General features: G+C 43.2%; 1 protein-coding gene across 1 annotated transcript in view; it reads left to right on the top strand.

Annotated features, from left to right (window-relative positions):
* The window catches only part of PIWIL4 (piwi like RNA-mediated gene silencing 4), a 376,427-nt gene that overhangs the window by 343,495 nt on the left and 12,703 nt on the right, over nt 1–20,229 (top strand). Inside the window, exons 19-20 of the mRNA XM_086933498.1 lie at nt 3,473–3,598; nt 17,271–17,418. Coding sequence (XP_086789624.1) covers nt 3,473–3,598; nt 17,271–17,418 — 274 coding nt within the window. The remainder of the gene's footprint in view (nt 1–3,472; nt 3,599–17,270; nt 17,419–20,229) is intronic.

Genomic DNA, 20,229 nt, shown 5'->3' with positions numbered 1-20,229 from the left:
CAGGCTTTGAGGTGTCTTGCGAAGATGGGGAGCGATGTTGTCTGTCTGAGGTGGAGCGGAAGGGCGTTCCATGCTTTGGCCGCGAGGAAGGAGAAGGAGCGGCCTCCCGATCTGGTCTTTCTGGTGCGGGGGAAAGCTGGGCTGATCGTAGGGTCCTTTGGGGTGCGTGGAATTTGAGTCGGCTGTTCAGGTATGCTGGTCCAGTGCCATGGAGGGCCTTGTGTGCGTGGGTGAGCATCTTAAAGGTGATTCTCGCCTCGACGGGGAGCCAGTGGAGTGTGCGCAGGTGCTGGGAGATGTGGCAGTGTTTTGGCAGGTTGAGGACCAGTCTTGCGGCGGCGTTCTGGATGTTCTGTAGCTTGCGGATGAGGTTTTTGTTTTTTCCGGCGTAGAGTGCGTTGCCGTAGTCGTGTCTGCTGGTGACCAGGGCGTGAGTGACTGTCTTTCGGTGTTCGAGGGGGATCCATTTGAAGGTCTTACGAAGGAGGCGGAGGGTGTGGAAGCAGGAAGATGAGACAGACTTGATCTGGCGGTCCATTTTGAGCTCGGAGTCCAGGATGATTCCCAGGTTACGTGCGTGGTCTGTGGGGGTTGGCGGGTTTCCGAGGGCAGTGGGCCACCAGGTGTCGCTCCAGGCGTCGGGGTTTGGGCCCATGATGAGTACTTCTGTTTTGTTGGTGTTTAGTTGAAGGCAGCTGTTTTTCGTCCATTTGGCGACGGCTTCCATGCCTTCTCGAAAGTTGCGTCTGGCGGTGTTGGGCTCATTGGATAGGGAGAGGATGAGCTGGATGTCGTCTGCATATGACACGATGTTGAGTCCGTAGGTTCTGACGATGGGGGCAAGTGGAGCCATGTAGACGTTTAAGAGCGTCGGGCTGAGAGAGGAGCCCTGGGGGACTCCGCAGGTGATCGGTGTGTGGTCCGAGAGGAAAGGGGGGAGTCTGACCCGCTGCGTCCTGCTGGAGAGGAAGGAGCAGATCTAGTCGAGGGCCTTGTCCTGGATTCCTGCATCGTAGAGTCTGCGTATTAGGGTGCGGTGGGAGACTGTGTCAAACGCCGCTGATAGGTCGAGGAGGATGAGGGCTACTGTTTCTCCTTTGTCCAGTAAGGTGCGGATGTCGTCTGTTGCGGTGAGGAGGGCGGTTTCCGTACTGTGGTTTTTTCTGAAGCCGGATTGGGAGGAGTCGAGGATGTTGTGTTCTTCAATGAATGTGGCGAGTTGACTGTTGATGGCTTTCTCGATGACTTTCGCTGGGAACGGGAGCAGGGAGATGGGTCTGTAGTTTTTGAGGTCGGTGGGGTCCGCTGAGGGTTTCTTTAGGAGGGGGTTGATCTCGGCGTGTTTCCAGTCGTCGGGGAACGAGGCGGTCGCCAGGGAGCGGTTGATGGTTTGGCGGAGCATGGGTGCGATGGTGTTGGCGGCTCTGTTGAAGATATGGTGGGGGCAGGGGTCCGTGGGGGCCCCTGAGTGGATTGACTTCATTGTCTTCAGTGTGTCTTCGGTGGTGAGGGCTGTCCAGTCATCAATCGCTGGTTTCTGGGTGTCGGGGTGGTTGGTGAGGGTTCAGTGTGTTGGTTGTCTTCGTCGAAGTTGTCGTGGATGCTCTTGATTTTGTGGTGGAAAAAGATGCTGAGTTTGTCGCAGAGGTCTTGTGAGGGAGGGATGTCGGTAGACTCGCTGGTGGGTTGGGCTAACTCCTTGATGATGCTGAAGAGTTCCTTGCTGTTGTGTGCGTGGGTGGAGATTCTGTCTTCAATCGCTTTTTTCCTCGTTTCTCTGATGAGTTGATGGTGGGTGTTGGTGGCGGCTCTGAAGTTGTTGTGGGCTTCTGTGGATTTGGTGTTTCTCCAGGCCTTTTCAAGGCGGCGGCATGTGCGCCTGGACTCTCAAAGTTCGGTGGTAAACCACCTGGCATTCTTGGTACGGGTATTGTTTTTCTTGAGGGGGGCTATGGTGTTGGTGCTGTCCGAGATCCATCTATGCAGGGTTCGGGGTGGAGTTGTTGAGTGAGGAGGTGAGTTGGTCATCGGTGATTTTGGTCCAGTTTCTTTGGGGAAGCAGGTGCTGGTGTCTGTGGATGGTGGGTGTTCTGAAGGTGAAGTGGACGCAACGATGGTCGGTCAATGGGAGTTTGGTGGTGTGGCTGAAGGTGATGGAGTTTCCTGTAGTGAAGAGGGGGTCGAGGGTGTGTCCTGCTGAGTGCGTGGGTTCGGTCACGATCTGGCGGAGTCCAATGTTGTGGAGGTTCTCCAGGAGGGATGTGGTGTTGGGGTCCAGTTGATTGTCGAGGTGGAAGTTGAGGTCTCCCAGCAGGGTGTAGTTGGTGGATGCGATGGCCTGCGGGGAGATAATGTCCGTGATGGAGTTGGCGAAGGGTCCGCGGGGTCCAGGGGGTCGGTAGATGAGGGTTCCTCGGAGGGCGGCGGTGGGGCTGGCCAGTATCTTGAAGTGAAGGTGTTCCATCAGTTCTGTGGACTCGTCAGGGAGTGTGCTGAGGCGGAGGCTGGATTTGTGGACGATGGCGATTCCTCCTCCTGGGTGGATGGGGAGGTCCTTCCTGGAGATCTTGTATCCTTGGGGGATGGCGATGTCCGGTCCCGAGGTGGTGTTGGTCCAGGTTTCGGTGAAGAATGCTACGTCTGGGGTGGTGCTGTCGAGGAGGTCCCAGATTTCTGTTGCATGTTTGTGGAGTCAATGGGCCCATATGTGCTCCTCATTCTCTCCCCCCCCCCCCCCCATCCCCTCCTTTATACACTCCGGACCAAGCATAAGTTAGCTGCTAAGTAAAAATTAGTTGTCTCCCGGCAATTTCCCTTGCCGTTTTTCACTGCAGTGGCTTAAAACTGATACCCTAGCCAAGACAAAGTGATGTCCTTTGCAGCCATATTCTACAGTCATATGTGTAGGGTATAAATAAACACTCCAGACTACATATGAAATGTAATATCTTCCAAGCCACTGGAGCATTTCCTGTGTCAGTTCGCCATAGCCTTTATAGAAATTGAAATCATCCAAATAAGTTTAACCAATTTCACAGCATGTGTTGAAGGGAAAAGAATACATTCTACAAAACTGAGTGGCAGGCTCAATGCAGGGATGTCAGCAAAACCAATCCAAGGAGAGTGGAGGGTAACTAGAAAAAGAAGTCCAGTGTAAGACGGTGTAAGTATAGAGCTGGTAGTTCATTCTAGCAGTGATTGTCGCTCCACGGATAGAGGTGTGTTTTGACACCATCCATTGCCCACTTTGAAATGGTTCATATTTATTTATGGATGGTGGATCTATAGGAATATACAAGTTTCAATCAGAAATACAATAGCCAATATAAGTCACTTATTTTGTGTTACTTTGACCACTATATTAGCTTTGATGTAGATGCATGCCGTGTGCCATCAAAGTTCAAAAGTTGTTTATTTTAGTTTTTTATAGTCCAGATGCGTAAACTGCTAATGTTTCTTTTTTTCTTTTCAGTCCAAAATTATCTGTGATTGTAGTCAGAAAAAGATGTATTCCCCGATTCTTTGCAGAATCAAATAGAGAATTGCAGAACCCTCCACTTGGCACTATTGTTGACAGTGAAGCAACTCGCCCTGAATGGTAAGTAGAGTGTACACACTATGAAATCCTGAGGCTTTTTAAGCATCTATCTTTTGAGAACAGCAGCCAGCAAAGATAGTGTTATGTATCAATCAATCAGTGTTTGGTAAGTGTGACTGTTCACCCGTGAGGGTCTCAAGGCGCTGGGAGGGTGGCTTGGGGGCACTGCAGGTCCTGATGGGTGCTGAGGTCCACTTGAAGAGCCAGGTCTTGAGATCCTTCCTGAATTGAATCAGCGACAGGGATTGCCTGAGGTGGAGAGGCAGGGTGTTCCAGGTTTTGGCGGTGAGCTAGGAGAAGGATTCTACTTCGGTCGTGGTTTTGCGTATGCGAGGGACGTTGACAAGAGACAGGTCAGCGGAGCGGAGGTTTCTAATGGGTACGTGGAATGAGAGGTGGTGGTTCAAATATGCTGGTCCGGTGTTGTGGAAGGCTTTGCAGGTGTGTGTGTGGAGCTAGAACGTGACTCTTTTGTTGACTGGTAGCCAGTTGAGTGTTCAGAGATGTGGCTGCAGCCTCGGATGTTGAGGACCAGTCTGACTATGGCGTTCTGAAGGTTCTGTAGATTTTTGAGGAGTTTCTAGGTGACGCTTGCATAGAGTGTGTTGTCGTAGTCGAGTGTGCTGCTGATGAGTGCAAGGGTTACTGTCTTTCTGGCGGATCACTGACATAATATCGATGTCATAAATATCAATGTAGCAAAATATCGATTAAAAAATATAGAATTCCAAAATATCGACTTCCTATCTCCAAACAGGTAGGTACAAAAATATCGAATCAAAAATATTGATGTAAAAAATATAGTTAGTCAAAATATCGAATTTTTTTAAATATCTTAAAAGTAATGTAAAAGTAATGAAATAATAAATATAATTAACGTAAAAATACTTAAAATACTTATATGACCTTAAAATTAATAAAGAATTAATTTAAGTTAAAAATAAATAAACATACAATAATTTTTTTAACATATATATATATATATATATATATATATATATATATATATATATATATATAAACATAATATTAATAAAAAATATACTATATTTTTACAATAGGATAGCAGGAGGGTAACATTTACTATTACTACTCCAGTAAATGCAACAGTAGAGAAAGCGTTGGATAGCATAGGGGTAAAAATTACTATTCCCACTCCAGAGAGTGCAACAGTAGAGAAAGCGTTGGATAGCAGGAGGGTAGAAATTACTATTCCCACTCCAGAGTGTGCAACAGTAGGGAAAGCGTTGGATAACGGGAGAGTTAAAATTACTATTCCCACTCCAAAGGGTGCAACAGTAGAGAAAGTGTTGGATAGAGTAGGGCTAAAAATTACTATTCCCACTCCAGAGAGTGCAACAGTAGGGTAAGTGCTGGATAGCGTAGGGGTAAAAATTACTATTCCCATTCCAGTGAGTGCGACAGTAGGGAGCGTTGGATAGCTTAGGGTTAAAAAGTACTATTCCCACTCCAAAGAGTGCAACAGTAGGGAAAGTGTTGGATAGCGTAGGGGTAAAAATTACTATTCCCACTCCAGTGAGTGCAACAGTAAGGAAAGCGTTGGATAGCGTAGGGGTAAAAATTACTATTCCCACTCCAGAGAGTGCAACAGTAGGGAAAGTGTTGGATAGCGTAGGGGTAAAAATTACTATTCCCACTCCAGTGAGTGCAACAGTAGGGAAAGCGTTGGATAGCCTAGGGGTAAAAATAACTATTCCCACTCCAGAAAGTGCAACAGTAGGGAAAGCGTTGGATAGCGGGAGGGGTAAAATTACTATTCCCACTCCAGTGAGTGCAACAGTAGGGAAAGTGTTGGATAGTTTAGGAGTAAAAATTACTATTCCCAATTCAGTGAGTGCAACAGTAGGGAAAACGTTGGATAGCGTAGGGGTAAAAATTACTATTCCCACTCCAGTGAGTGCAACATTAGGGAAAGCGTTGGATAGTGTAGGGGTAAAAATTACTATTCCCACTGCAGAGAGTGCAACAGTAGGGAAAGCGTAGGATAGCATAGGCATAACATTTACTATTCCCACTCCAGTGAGTGCAACAGTAGGTAAAGCATTGGATAGCTGGAGGGTAAAAATTACTATTCCCACTCCAGAGAGTGCAACAGTAGGGAAAGCGTTGGATAGCGGGAGGGTTAAAATTACTATTCCCACTCCAGTGAGTGCAACAGTAGGGAAAGCGTTAGATAGCGTAGGGTTAAAAATTACTATTCCCACTCCAAAGAGTGCAACAGTAGGAAAAGTGTTGGATAGCGTAGGAGTGAAAATTACTATTCCCACTCCAGTGAGTGCAACAGTGGAGAAATTGTTGGATAGCGGGAGAGTAAAAATTACTATTCCCACTCCAGAGAGTGCAACAGTAGGGAAAGCGTTGGATAGTGGTAGAGTAAAAATTACTATTCCCACTCCAAAGAGTGGAACAGTAGGGAAAGCGTTGGATAGCGGGAGAGTTAAAATTACTATTCCCACTCCAAAGAGTGCAACAGTAGGGAAAGCGTTGGATAGCGTAGAGGTAAAAATTACTATTCCCACTCCAAAGAGTGCAACAGTAGGGAAAGCATTGGATAGCGTAGCGGTAAAAATTACTATTCCCACTCCAGTGAGTGCAACAGTAGGGAAAGTAAACACTTCATATATGAATACAAATAAATTAAATATTAATACCAAATACAAATTAATTAAAAGCAGTTAAAAATGTTATATAATATAATAATTAATCAATGACAAATACAAAAAAATATTACAAATAATTACCTATTAATACAAATAATTTACCAATATATTAATTACCAATTAAAAAATAATAAAAAATTACAACAAAACAAAACCAATAAATACATTAAAACATTTAATTAATTACAATTAAATTACTTCCCACCCTATTCCCCTATAAACCCACAACCCGCTACAGAAAATAAATTAATAAAATTAACATAATTATCAATTAAACTATTAATTGAAATTAATTTCCAAATTATATTTTAAATAATTACCAATTAAAAATTTAAATATCAATTAATTCAAAATAAATACCAATAAATACATTTAAAAATGTAATTTATTATAATTAAATTACTTCCCACCCTATACCCCTATAAACCCACAACCTGCTACAGAAAATACATTAATAACTTTTACATAATTATCAATTAATCAAGTAATTAAAATTAATTACCAATTATATTTTAACTAATTACCAATTAAAAATTTTAATATCAATTTATTCAAAATAAATACCAATAAATAAATTAAAAAAATTAATTAATTATAATTAAATTACTTCCCACCCTATTGTAAACCTACAACCCGCTACAGAAAATACAATGATAAAATTAACAAAATTATCAATTAAGCAATGAATTAAAATAATTACCAATTACATTTTAATTAATTACCAATAAATTATTAATTAAAAATGAATTCAAAATAAATACCAATAAATAAATTACCATATTTAATGAATTATAATTAAATTACTTCCCTCCCTATTCCCCTATAAAACCACAACCATTCTATATTTTTGATTCGATATTAATGCTATTCTTTTCAATATTTTTGTAGTCTATATTCTGTCCATTCGATATTGTGTCCATTCTGTATTTTTAACTCGATATTAATGTAACTTAATATTAAAAACTCGATATTTTGAGTGTATACCCTTTCTGGCCTCAGAAGAGATCCATCTGAAGGTCTTTAGAAGGAAGCCAAGAGTGTAAAAGCATGCTGAAGAGACAGCATTGATCTGGTGGTTCATCGTGAGTGAGGAGTCCAGTATGATGCTGAGGTTTGGTGCATGGTCCATGGGCGTGGGGCTTTTCTAACACAGCGGGCCACCAAGCGGAATTGTTGGGCACCAGCGCGAGGACTTAGGTCTTGTCCGAGTTGAGCTTGAGGAAGTTGCCTCTCTTCTCATTGTTTACAACTTTATGATTGGATTCAATGCGCACTGATTTAATTTTAGAAGTAATTAGTTTTACTTACAGCTCTGATGTGTGAGCAGTGTTTATATGGGTATGGAAGGAGGGGAAGAGGTGCAGAATCTAAGACATAATTGATAAGAGCACGTTGATTCAAAGGAGATGTACAGCAGACATGTAGTGCTCTTATTGAGAAAATCACTTTTGTAGTTTACGTAGCCTGCATATTGTTGTGAACATTAATTGATTGAGACATTCTATTCTATCCTTACCAATTATGAGATTATGATTACTATATTTGGGATGTGTACATAAAGTAGCAGGACTTTAAAACAAGTATATTTGAATATAGATCGCAGGGGCTTTGGCGAGGCTTAGTAATATCTATGAGTAAACTATACTGTGAGACAGATGACCTCCTTCTGGAGATATCACAATGCAAAGCAATAATTTATCTTGAGGGAGCTGTAGCCAAAGAGGGCTTCATGAGGTTGAATAGCCGTTGGATGGTGTCCTTGTGAAGCTGTTGGGTTTTGGATGGAAAGCTCTGATTGGGAGATATTTAAAATTGTGCTCAAGGAAGTTCCTTTGCCAGTGGAATACTTCTAGTACATTCACCCAGAATAGATTTCTTTGTTCGCACTTAGCCACTTTTTTTGACCTCTGATTCCTCTAGCGGGGCAAGGCTGCACACTGTCGTCAAAAAAAACTTCACGAAGCCTGATACCTTCTCTGTGAGGTCTGGCTGAATCGGATTTGCTAAATCTAAAATCTAAAAAACGAAATCTTCAGGTCAGCAGCCATGCACCTTGGTCGTATTGGTTGCACAGGTTTGTCCTGTCATCCTGAGGTCTTCAGGCAAAAAGGTTTCCAAGTCTCAGGTTTTCAGGGATTATAGGAGAAGTCTACCCAGACCCAGAAAAGGGTTCCTGGACCTCAGGAACAACACTTGTGAGCCAGGACTCACTCCAGCAGAGACCATCAGCTGACTCCAGGCCAGGTCCAGCTGGAACTGACTGTAGGCTGGGCAGTTGCATGAAAAGTATCTTGTTATGTCCCTGTAGATTAAACTGAAGGTCAGCCTTATGACCCTTGGGATCCACTTCTGTGTTCTGGTTGAAGACATAGTAGTATCAGTCCTTCAGGCCTCTCTTGGGTTTTCAACAGCACAATCAGTCCTCTTCTGATCTTCTCAGGTCCAGTGGTGTTTTGAGGAGGGTGCTGCGGATGCCTCATTTATGCTTGGCAGCCGCTTGTGAGTCAAGGTTATTCCTGGCTCTTCCCTAACCAATAGAGTAAAAGTTCCCAGGGGCTACCCGCCTGTTTTTTTCTAGCATTTCCATTGTGAAGCTAATGTAAACAAACCCATATTGCCCCTCTGTCCTAATTCAAGATGGTGAAACCCTTCTCCCCTTGTGCAGAGGTTATGTGCCCACTCCAGAATTGTGGCAAGGGAAATTAGCAACCCATTTTCAGTGGTCATTTCAAACCAATTCTGGGGCCAGCTCCTCACTACTGGGATTGGAACCTTGCTGATTGGGGTAACGAAGGAAGGGGTCTATCCAGGTGTCATCTGGCATCTGCCTGTGACAGTGCAGGCCTCTTTAAAGTAAATTAAGTTCCTGGGCACTGCCCAAATCGCCATTCTAACATAGGAACAGAAACACCGCATGTCTCCCAGGTCTTTGTCTCTGACTTGGGAGCAGGTTGCACAACTCATTCAGAGCTTGAGCACTCAGGGGGCTGCAGCTGGAGACTAATACAAATTAACTTCTGGAGGCCTTTGGCAGGGGGAAGGTACCTTTCTAAAATTATGTTTTCCTTATATCAATATTAAAATAAGCCCTCTTCACTAGTGAGTTGGGCTTTCGATAAATAATACAAAGAGTCGAGAATGAAATTGGTAGGTGTTTCCTAGCCAAAGATAGCATTATTAGATTTAATATTGCATCCCAGTGTTTCTATGGAACAGCCAGCCTTGCTACAGGGAAAATAGCTTTAAGGTGCTATTCACTGTAAGGACAAGTTTAACATTATCTTTCTACATGTCCTATTTTTAAATATCATGCACCCTACCCTTATGGGCTGTAAGGCCAACATAGGGGTGACTTATCAGTATTTAAAAGGAATGTTTAGATCTGTTAAAAAGGGTTTATTTTGACAGGTCGAATTGCAGTTGTTAATCTGCTCCAGTCAGGTTACATAGGTAGGACTGAAGCCATGTTTTACACTGTTATTGTAGTCAAGGCTGGACTGGCCATAGCAGGCAGTGGGCGTTTCCCCAGTGGGCTGCCAGGGTGGGGCTGGTTTCGGACCTCTGGGGGGCCATGTCTCTTACCAGGGGCTGGTTTTGCAGCATAGCTGCAATATCGTCCCCCTGCAACTAAAACGGCAGCGGGGAGATGGGAGTGGTGTTTTCCGCTAGCACCCCTCAGCCCTCGGGCCGGCTGAGCTGTTTGCCAGGGCCGGCCCTGACTGCAGTAAATGGCACAATCGGTGCTGAAGCCTGCAAGTGGCATTTAACTTACAGGCCCCAGTTACACTTTGTACCATATACTACAGACTTACAGGAAAATCAAATATGCCAATTATGTTTTTGCTAATTCAACCATGTATAAAAGTGGAGAGCATGCACTTTACTTGTGGCCAGAAGAGGTAAAGTGCACAGAGCTCTTTATCCAACAAAAACACAGATAGGGCAACAATCTAGAGGTTACCATGCAAACGATGATAATTTCCTACTCAAATAGCAAAATCGTACTGACAAATAAAGGGAAAATAGGTGGAAGGTAGGTTGTGGCATCATTACACCCTCACCTTTTTAGTGACTTATCACTCATTGCATTATTAACCCAATTGTTCTTTCAGCATAGCAGTGATCTGCTGCCTCCCTCCAAACATAGCACTTGCTTCCTGGACGTACTTCCTGAACTAGTTTCTCATCTACAGGAAAAAGCCACCACATTTATGAGTGTGGGAGACTTTTGCCTGTGGATAGACAAACCTGACACCAAATAGTCTATCAAATCCTCAGTAACATGCAGGCTTATACCTGTAACCCAGTGCTAAATGGCCCCACAAACACAGTCACACCTTCTTCACATACGACTCCAAAACACCAATCCACTGTGCAAACACAAGATGGGTCAGATGAACCCATCAGCAACTGAGACTTAGCCTAGAAATCCAATACCTACCAACACAAAAACAATTCACCCCATCTACATCAGACACTTTAGAAACATAAATGCGGAGCATTTTGAGTTTTGCACAATAACCTCTCACAATACTACATCTGCTCTAGATATCTGAGCTCCCCCACAACCAGAAAGCTCCAAGGTGAGCCTCACATCCACCAACAAATAGTTACTTTTAGAACTTTCTCAGCTGAAGTGCACTAACTGCAACTTAGATTGGCGTAAGTCACAAGCAGGCTAAAACCCCTTCAAGAGACATTGGAATAGCTACCACAAAGCCATTTAGAGATCCAAAAAGATCTATTACATGAAAAGTATCCATAAGGTGCCAAATCGGACAAAATACCTTTTTTATTATCTGTCTAACCCAGATGCCATAGAAAATTACTTCAGCTGATTCCAACAACATTGTGAAGACCTCCTCAAGTTCTTCAGGGCCAACATCACCAGTCTGTGAAGCTGTTAATCAACCCCAGAAAGGCATGCGCGTAACCTCCCCACTGACTCCTTGTTGTAATCCTTCTCACAATTGGAAACAGTTGAGGCACTGATCTTGGACACCAAAACGAAAATCTACTATGGACTCTTGTTCATCCACAAAGAATCTGTTCCCTCAATACTGGAAGACACAACTAACCTGATCATTCCCTCCCTTATTCTTGGCATCGTACTATGCAACATAGCATCATAATCACACATCTAGAAAAAACGTGTGTTGAACCAATAAAGACTTATCTCAAACGGTTGATTCCTCAGCAAAATCCTGGTGATCAGTGTGGAGGCAATGCCAGGGCTGCATGGAACTGAGGAGCTCCTCCATGACCAAGTCAGGATTCCTTCCCTCACACTACACAGAATAATATGGGAGTGTATAAGAGAAGTACTCTCTTTAGAGGAGGACAACAAAACTGTCTTACACTGCCTGATTAGTCCACACCTACATTCGAGCACAAAATCCATTGAGCAGGAATATTTGAACCACTCGGCATTGGGTCTGTTCCTTATTATTCAGTTGCAACGTAAATGCCAGAATTGGATAATTCATATCATCCCAACCATTACTTGAGGGTCAGGGTATCCTACCCTGTCCCCCCCCTTCCCTCCCCCTGTGTTTTTCACATCTTTTTTCAGGACAGGGGACTGAGGGGCATATGTATCAAAACCGATGTTTGCGATTCTCAAATTGCGATTTTTAGCAAATCACAATTAGAGAATTGCAAAATGCAATGTATGTAGGATTTGCTCAAAATTTAGCGAATCCTACATATTCCTTATTTGCGATTCGCAAATTGAGATTTGCAAATAAGGAAATCCTTCCCATTCATTCCTATAAGCTAGGAGGCCTATAGGAATGAATGGGAAGACATTATCAATTTGCGATTCGCAATTAGAGAATTGCAAATTGAGAATGCACCGCTATATGTATCAAAATGTTCTTTTGCAATTCTCGAATAGCGATTTTTTGTGAATTGCTATTTGAGAATAGCAAAATACTATGTATGTAGGATTTGCAAATAATATTGCGAATCCTGCATATTCCTTAATTGCGAATCGCAAATTGTGATTCACAATTAATTAATACCTCCCCATTCATTCCTATGGGCCTAAAGGCCATAGGAATGAATAGGAAGACATTCTCAATTTGCGATTCTCAATTAAAGAATCGCAAATTGAGAATGCAATTTCAAGGGTGCCAGGGTGTTAAAAGGACACCCTGTTGCACCCCTGAAATGTGCATCTGTGCCCATGTGGCACACATACATTCCCTAAGGGCATGTATGTGTGCCACATGGCACTTTGCAAAATGCAAAAACGTGCATTTTGCAAAGAAATCGCTAATTACCACCAACTTGAAGTTGCTGGTAATTTGCGATTCCTTGAGGCCAAATTACACTTTTTCTGTGCTTCTTGCATTGCATTTAAGGAATCGCAATTTGCAATTCCTCAAATGCAATAGCAAAATAGGGAATCGCAAATTTTGCGATTCCTTATTTCGCAAGGCTGTTTTTCATTCCTACATACCACTAAGCCCAATTGCGATTACAAACGCCGAAATTCTGCGAATTTCAGCGTTTGCGATCGCAATTTGGAATGATACATATGGCCTCAGTCCCTAATTTCTAAAATAACTGTAGTACCATCTTTGTTGAGGTCATGGCAGCCAATCAGATCTTATCTTTTTATGTGTTGGGTAAGAAGAATCCTCCGCGGTGTGAAATATACATACATTTTGAAACTGAATTTCTCAAAAACTACTGAATGGGTTTACATCCAATCTTGGATCAAGATCTAGCTTTCTGCCAAATTTGGTGTCATTTCATTCAGCCGTTTAGACTGTAACCATGTCTAATTTTCCCATGAAATATTGCATGGGGAAAACACGTTTTTGGACCCCCCCCCGTCACCATTCTCAGCCACCCCTATACAGATCAAAACAAAACTCCCTGGGAGGAAGATAAGATGGATGAGACTTTTTGGTAAAGTTTTGTCAGATTGCACTAACGTTAATAGGAAAAAACGGTTTTCTATGGGAAGATGGTCCTAACGATAACTCCTCCGTGGTGTCTGCCATGTAGTGTTAGGCCTGGACTTTTGCAACTAGTTTTCTTTTTAGAAGTCTAGCCACAGGAACTGTTGTGAGTTAGTAAAACACCTAGCAGAGGCTCATCATAAAAGAGGACAGGAGTTGGTTGCTGAGGGGAAACCATCAGCCATGCTAATGTTAGATGTGCCCTTAATGCAGCAGATATGGCTGCAGGGGGAGTTAACACCAGCATTCTTCTGCACAGGGATGTCTGAATTAAGATGTCTGGTTTTGGGGCTGAGGTGCAACAGGTGAACATTTGGCCCCCATGTGGACTAGATGTTTGAAAACTCTTTAAGGACACCAATATTTCCAAATCCATGGGCGCTCTACAGTCCCTAGTCAGTGTTTCACAAGCAGCAGACCAGGGAAGAAGTCAAGCCAGGGGGTGCAGAACCAATAGTACCAGCGTTCCTTTCAGGTCCCCGCAGCCTAAGACCTTCAAGAGCGGAAACGACATGGTAAACAGATGTGAAAAGTGCACAGATTGGTCCACATGAGGTCCTCCACTGTAAAACATTGACTCCCTCTCCCTCAGCCCAAGCACATCACACCTGTTTGGGGAAAACTGAACAACCTTATAGCTCGTGGGCAAAACATCACCTCAGATCAATGGATCCTCTCCATTGCATGAGAAGGGTACTGCCTCGAGTTCCATAGAACCCCTCCCAAAATCCCACAACGCCATCGCTAAATATTTTCAGACAATCTTCACTCTGACGGTACAAGGGCTTGTAGGATAGGCCACCATAGGGTAGGGATGTATTACCTCTGTTTTGTGATTCCCAAAAAGGACGTCTCCCTCGGGCTGATCCTCAACCTCCTACTACTAAATAGAAGTCATCCTTTTCAAATACTTTATTAGGGTCACCTTGCAGGACATCATCCCGCTGGTTCGCCAAAGCAACTTCTAATCAGATCTGCATCTGAGGAATGTGCTCTTTTACATCCTAATCCAACTATTACATCACTATTACCTTCAGATTGCGGAAAGTGGACAACACTACCAAATCAAGGCCTCGCCCTTTGGAGTGACTAGGGCTCCAAGGAACTTTAGGAGGTGCCTTGTGATAGTGGCATTTCACCTGCCCAAAAATTCCATACATGGGTTTCCTTACTTAAACAAGCTGATCAAGAGTGCAGCAAAGGGCAGTGCCTAGCACACACTCACACAGCAAGGACCCTGCTCACAGACTAGGCTTCACCATTAATGCAAAAAGGTTTCAGCAGCAAAAGATTTAGCCCTACCTTGGTTTAGTTCTAAATGTGGTAACAGACAAAGCATACACCAACAAAGAGGATGATGGTATTCATTCAGCTGCTGCCTCTTTTTCAGATACACTATTCCATCACTATTTGAACTGTATTTTAACTGTAGGGAATGATGGTATCACACATAGCGATTGTACCATGCAGCCATTAAACCAGTGCCTCTCATGGCAGTGGCGACCAGAAGAAAGGCACTGGGAGGATCTATTCTTAGGAATGGCCATGGCCAAGCACCCTGATTTGGTGCAACACTAACAACCAGCTGCTTGGCAGGTCCTTTCTAGACCTCCTTTCATAGGTGACAATTACCACCGGTGCACCTGTTGTTGGGTAAGGTGGGGAGCTCACCTCCACAAGATCACTGTCAAAGCACTCGGACCCCTCAGCATCAAGGCTGCAACATAAACTACTTGATGCTTCTAGCCATCAGGGAAGCCCTTACGGCTTCCGGACCCTTCAGCACAAGGGCTGCTGCATAAACTGTCTGGTGCTTCTAGCCATTGATAAAGCTCTGAAGGCATTTCTCACATATATTGATGGGACTATTGAAGACAGACCATATGACAGCCATGTTTTACATGCATAAGCAGGACTGCACCCGCTCCCCCAACTGTCTGCAATAGCTCAGGAAATTTGGCATTTGGCAAACTGCAACCACATCCACCTGCTGGGAGAGCATTTGCCTACAGGGTAGTGTGTGGTTTTCACTTTTTTTAAAGTCCTGCAGGGATTCCAGGACCTCACAGGCCACGTGGCAATTCCAGTGCAGGTTGTTGTCATTTTGTTCATTTTTAATGAAAATGGAAGTCCAAAAAATGCTCTCAGCCATCCCGGCTCCATCATCATTACATAACGGACAGGAGTATTATTGTATTGCCTTTTCCTCTGGTATGCATATGTAGATGGGGATCAATGTCTTTCCCTTTGGTTGCAAATACCTAATAATGCGGAAGTAGTTCTCTGCAGGGTCATGCCCTTGTACGTTGGATAGTAAAGAAGCATACACATTGAGAGATTTCTTCGAAGACACAAGCTACTTTTTGCATTTTGAGATGACTTGTTCAGCGCGCATCCATGTGCATTAAATTCTGTATTACTCTGTGCCCTGCCACTGATGATAAGGTGTATCCCAGTGAGAATCTTTTAAGTAGAGCACTCACTGCTGAGCTTTGTTTGAAACCTGTCAGTGACGTATTTCAATCCCATTAGAGCTCACTCTCTCCTTGAACCTTTCAGTTTACCAATTGAAGTCCATTGAGTTAAGTTTGGAGGAGCTAAGATAAGTTTTATCGCAATGTGGTAGAAAGAGCTGCATAGAAACAAAAAAAGGTGCGGCATTTACTTGCTTAATCCATTCTAAATATTCCCTGCAGCTGTTCCCATATCCACCTTGTACTCTCATTTTCCCTGATGACACCTCCACCGTAAAAACTGCATTGAAATATTTTTTCGGTGATGCTTTTCTCACTTTGGCCCTTTTTACTATATTGGGCCGACTTGCGTCTGCCCAACACCGCAGCGATATGGTACTGCCCAACCATGGGTCGGAGGTTCGCCATATCTTATTTCGATGCGTATGCATATGGTGCGGTCGCATACTCCCATTTCCCTTTGGGGGCTTGTGCTCCGGCCGTAGCACAAGCTCTCATAGACCGTAGCTCAAGCTCACATAGACCAGAGCACAAGCTCCCATAGAAAAATTGGTGTTTGTGCAAATCCCTGCACCGTGTGGTAGATACGTCATGGTGCCTGCCACAAAGTGCAGGGATTTACAGGGGGCACCATAGGTGCCCCCTCGGCCCCCACCAGAGGCCACAGGGAGAAGGGGGCCCTGATAGGGGCTTATAAAGTTGCTTTCCAACAGGCATTCCATGTCGAAAAGCCTGGCATGGAAAGCCTGTCTAAAACCGACATCGTAATTCCAATGACAGAAATGCAGTCCTGTAGGGATTACGTGCCGGTTCCAACTGGCTGATGGGCTATTTGAGCATGTCGGAATCCAGCCGGAATGACCAGCCGCTTTCACTTTCGACCGCTGGCATTGTAATGCTGTAGTCAAAAGCGAACCCTACAATGTAAGTCGGAAAACCTCCTACCTTTCCGACTCACATCGTAATGAGGCCCTTAATGTACAATAGTGGACGTTAGAAGGCAGACATAGACATGCCGTATACGTTTGTGAATAATTCTCAAACTCATCTCAACTTCCTTCTCATCCTGATAAAGGTTGTAACTTTAATCTCACCAGGGCTGGGAGGACAGAGGAAGGAAACATATCTATTTTGGTGAGGTTTTTTTGGAAGCGTTCCCTGCATGGATACAAATATTTTCACTGGGGATGAAAAAATCACAAGTGCATTTACACTGCCAAATTTCTCATGCAAAAATATTGTGCATATTTTTGCAAATTGAATTTGCATACGTTTTTCAGGAGTACATCTAGAAACCTAGGAACATCAGAAGTTTACTAACAGGTATAACTTGGAAATCTTTGATGAAAAACAATATCAGAAATACAGATCCAGGCATGATCTGAAGCTTTATATGAAAACCGGGTTCTTCTTTTCTAATTATGTCTTGTGATTGATTTTTATATTTCTGTGAGTAGGTATTCTTGTTAAGAGTTGCAGAATAATTGGTCTCTCTCACTCTCTCTCTCTCTCTCTCTCTCTCTCTCTCTCTCTCTCTTTCTCGTAGGTACGACTTTTACCTCATCAGCCAAGTTGCCCGGCAAGGAACAGTTAATCCAACATACTACAATGTAGTCTATGATGACAACGGACTGAAACCCGACCACATGCAGAGACTCACCTACAAGATGTGCCACCTGTACTATAATTGGCCAGTGAGTACTTTGCATGTTTATGAATAGCTTCCTCTTGCCTCATCCCGCCCTGATTTGATGTGATGTGTTGTGATCTGATGAGCGTGGCATTTCTCTTGTCCTATATCAAGGCTACTGTATTATGCAACAGGGGAGGACCAAATTATGCAGAAGAGTGGACTAAATGTTGAAGTTCGAAAAAGGCAAAATATGCAAAGTAATAAATATTGAGAAGCAGTACTACTTCACTGTTTCGACATCTTTGCGCATGTTAACACTGTATGGTCAAGGTTCCACCTCATTATCATCAGTTTAACACCGATATAAGCATAGCAAAAGGTCTGTCATTGTGCGACAACAAGTATAATAGTGTTTTAATAACTTTTGATCTGTTTGAACTAAAACATTTTTTTTTCTTAAAATCTGCGAATCATTCAGCCGATGGTAGAATGCAGTGGCTGGAGAATCAAATAAATCCAGTGGCCCGGTCGATATCCTCATTCCACTGTCATATCTTTGCCCCACTTTGAGCTGCTTTTTAATTAATTTCGACTTGCACAACTCTAACTGCAAGGATTTTTAAAACATTATGAACATAAAGGGCTGGGAAAACAAAAGCAGAAATTAGAACACGTCTACATTGCAATAAACATGCATCATAATTAAGGATGTCAGCAGAGCTGTTAACCAGGTGCCTGCACCATAGCATATTGAGGTGCATTGTTTATAGAAACTGGCAGCAGGAAATGGGCCCAGGTGATTTTAGCCTATTTCCTACTTTTTCTTGCAACTTGAGGTCCTGTTTAGTCAGAACATATCTTGGAACATGCATGCTTTTCAAACACTCTTAAGTTCTACATGGTAATTTTTTTGTACCTTGACAAAGATAGCTTACTTAGAGTCAGAAAAATATGCTTTGAGTTCTTTTCGTGCACCCTGGTAACTCTTAAATGTGGGCAAACGCGTCCTTCAACCTCACACTGATGGCCCTACACTCCCACTCTGGCATTGAAGAAGGCTCGTGCTGGAGGGTGGTCCTTTCTCCACTCTGCTCCAAAACTGGAATGATATTTCTAAAGCCCAGAAAGTTCAGACTAAGTTTTCTTTTAAATGCTCCAAAAACGTTAAAACTTTATTATGTTAATCCTGTCTTGACCTGGTGCCAAAGTTCCTCTTCTGGTCTCTTTAGTGTCATGAAGCTGTTAGGTCTCCATACCCTTTCAAAATAAAAGAAAACAGTGACTACCCTTACCAATCATGGGTCCCTCATTCTGCCTTTAATCCTGTCGTAAAAACCTGGTTGCCTAATTTGCCTACAATGTATACATTCTTTTACTTGGCAGCCAGAAGTTATCAATAAAGAGTATCAGTAATAATTACAGTTAAAGGCTGACAAGAAATATTTTGAGCCAATCTTATTCTTCTGTACTAACAGAAGAGCATGTGTTGGTTACGATGGGGTAAAGCTTCAGAGCAGAGTCTACATTTAGCAATGGACCAATGCATGAGAATATCTCTTTGGAGCACAACATTTAAGCCCTGCAGCACAATGATTTTGACAACAGAATGTGCCCTAACTAATACTCTCTGCAGCTGGCTTTGCCAATGTGAAATAATATAGTGTGCTAAAGGATGTATGGTGTTCTTCCATGTGGTACAGTATGCTCCCAGAAATAGCTGGTAAAAGCACTATTTAATACGTTGTAATTTTACTTATAGTCTCACCCATATTTGTGTGTGGGGATACTTCCAATTAGTGGTTGTTAACATAAAGTGACTAGGAAAAGGAAATTGAGGCTATAGAAAAGCCCCTTTCTTCCTTCCCATGTGCATGTAACGCGCATGTATCCATCCCTTGTCTGTCTCACGTCTCTGCTTCAGTTTTTAGCTGATTTAGAGCTTAAGGCTACACAGGGCAACTTACACGCAAATGTGTCAACTGCTGTTGCTGTCCACTCATGCTACTACAGCACAAAGCATACACTTAAAAAGGAAATTTGGTATGGGACAATAATTAGACAATTTTACTCCAGTTGCTGGAAGAAATATATGACCGGGGGGGGGAGGGGGGGGGGGGAGGAATGCACAAGAAAAAACATTTACACGCCAAGATGTTTGAATGTTTTTTCTTTGGCATATCAAGGCCTTGCATTGGGCACTATTAAAGGTTACTTGCCGGTTCCTTTGGTCTTTTTACATTTGCCGGACCAACCCTCCCATCATTACCCATTGTGATGCAGTACAATAAAGGTTTGACACACATAATCACTCCCAAGTCATTTGTCATGCCACAGTGTGACCCTTACTTGGTCTTTTTGCATGTGTATTTACATGTAAAGTTCCCGAATTAGACATCAGCGCACTGGCGCCATCATTTATTTTGTCATCCGCATCAGAGAGTGTGGAAAAAGTAAAGCAAGAAACTAACAAACGCCAAATGGGTTTAGAAAACAATAAGAAATCAGAATTATGAAACAGCATATTTAAGATGTCCCTTCCAAATGCCAATTCCTTATGGTATGTATTAATATTTTGCAACAGAAATCCAGTCGGATAACATTAATATTTTACAACCGACTCAAAGGAGATGGGTAACCCATTTGAAATTGGAAGGGGTGTCCAAGGGGTCCCTTTCTTTTTGTGAATGTTATGCTATGTTATAGTCATTTGTATAGCGCGCGGCTGCCCCAGCCAAGGGGCGTCCCGGCGCTGCGAGAAGACTGAAAGCAGAGAGTTAGAGGCACAGAGAGAAAGAAGCAATTACTGAAAGAGGTGAGTTTTGATGGCCTTTCTGAAGGCCAAAAGGTCCTGCATGCCACGGATAGTTTCCGG

The sequence above is a fragment of the Lissotriton vulgaris genome, chromosome 8 (genome assembly GCF_964263255.1).
Source record: "Lissotriton vulgaris chromosome 8, aLisVul1.2, whole genome shotgun sequence".
NCBI lineage: Eukaryota > Metazoa > Chordata > Amphibia > Caudata > Salamandridae > Lissotriton > Lissotriton vulgaris.
The sequence above is the reverse complement of the archived record's forward strand: the minus strand, read 5'-3'. Positions and strand labels throughout refer to the sequence as shown.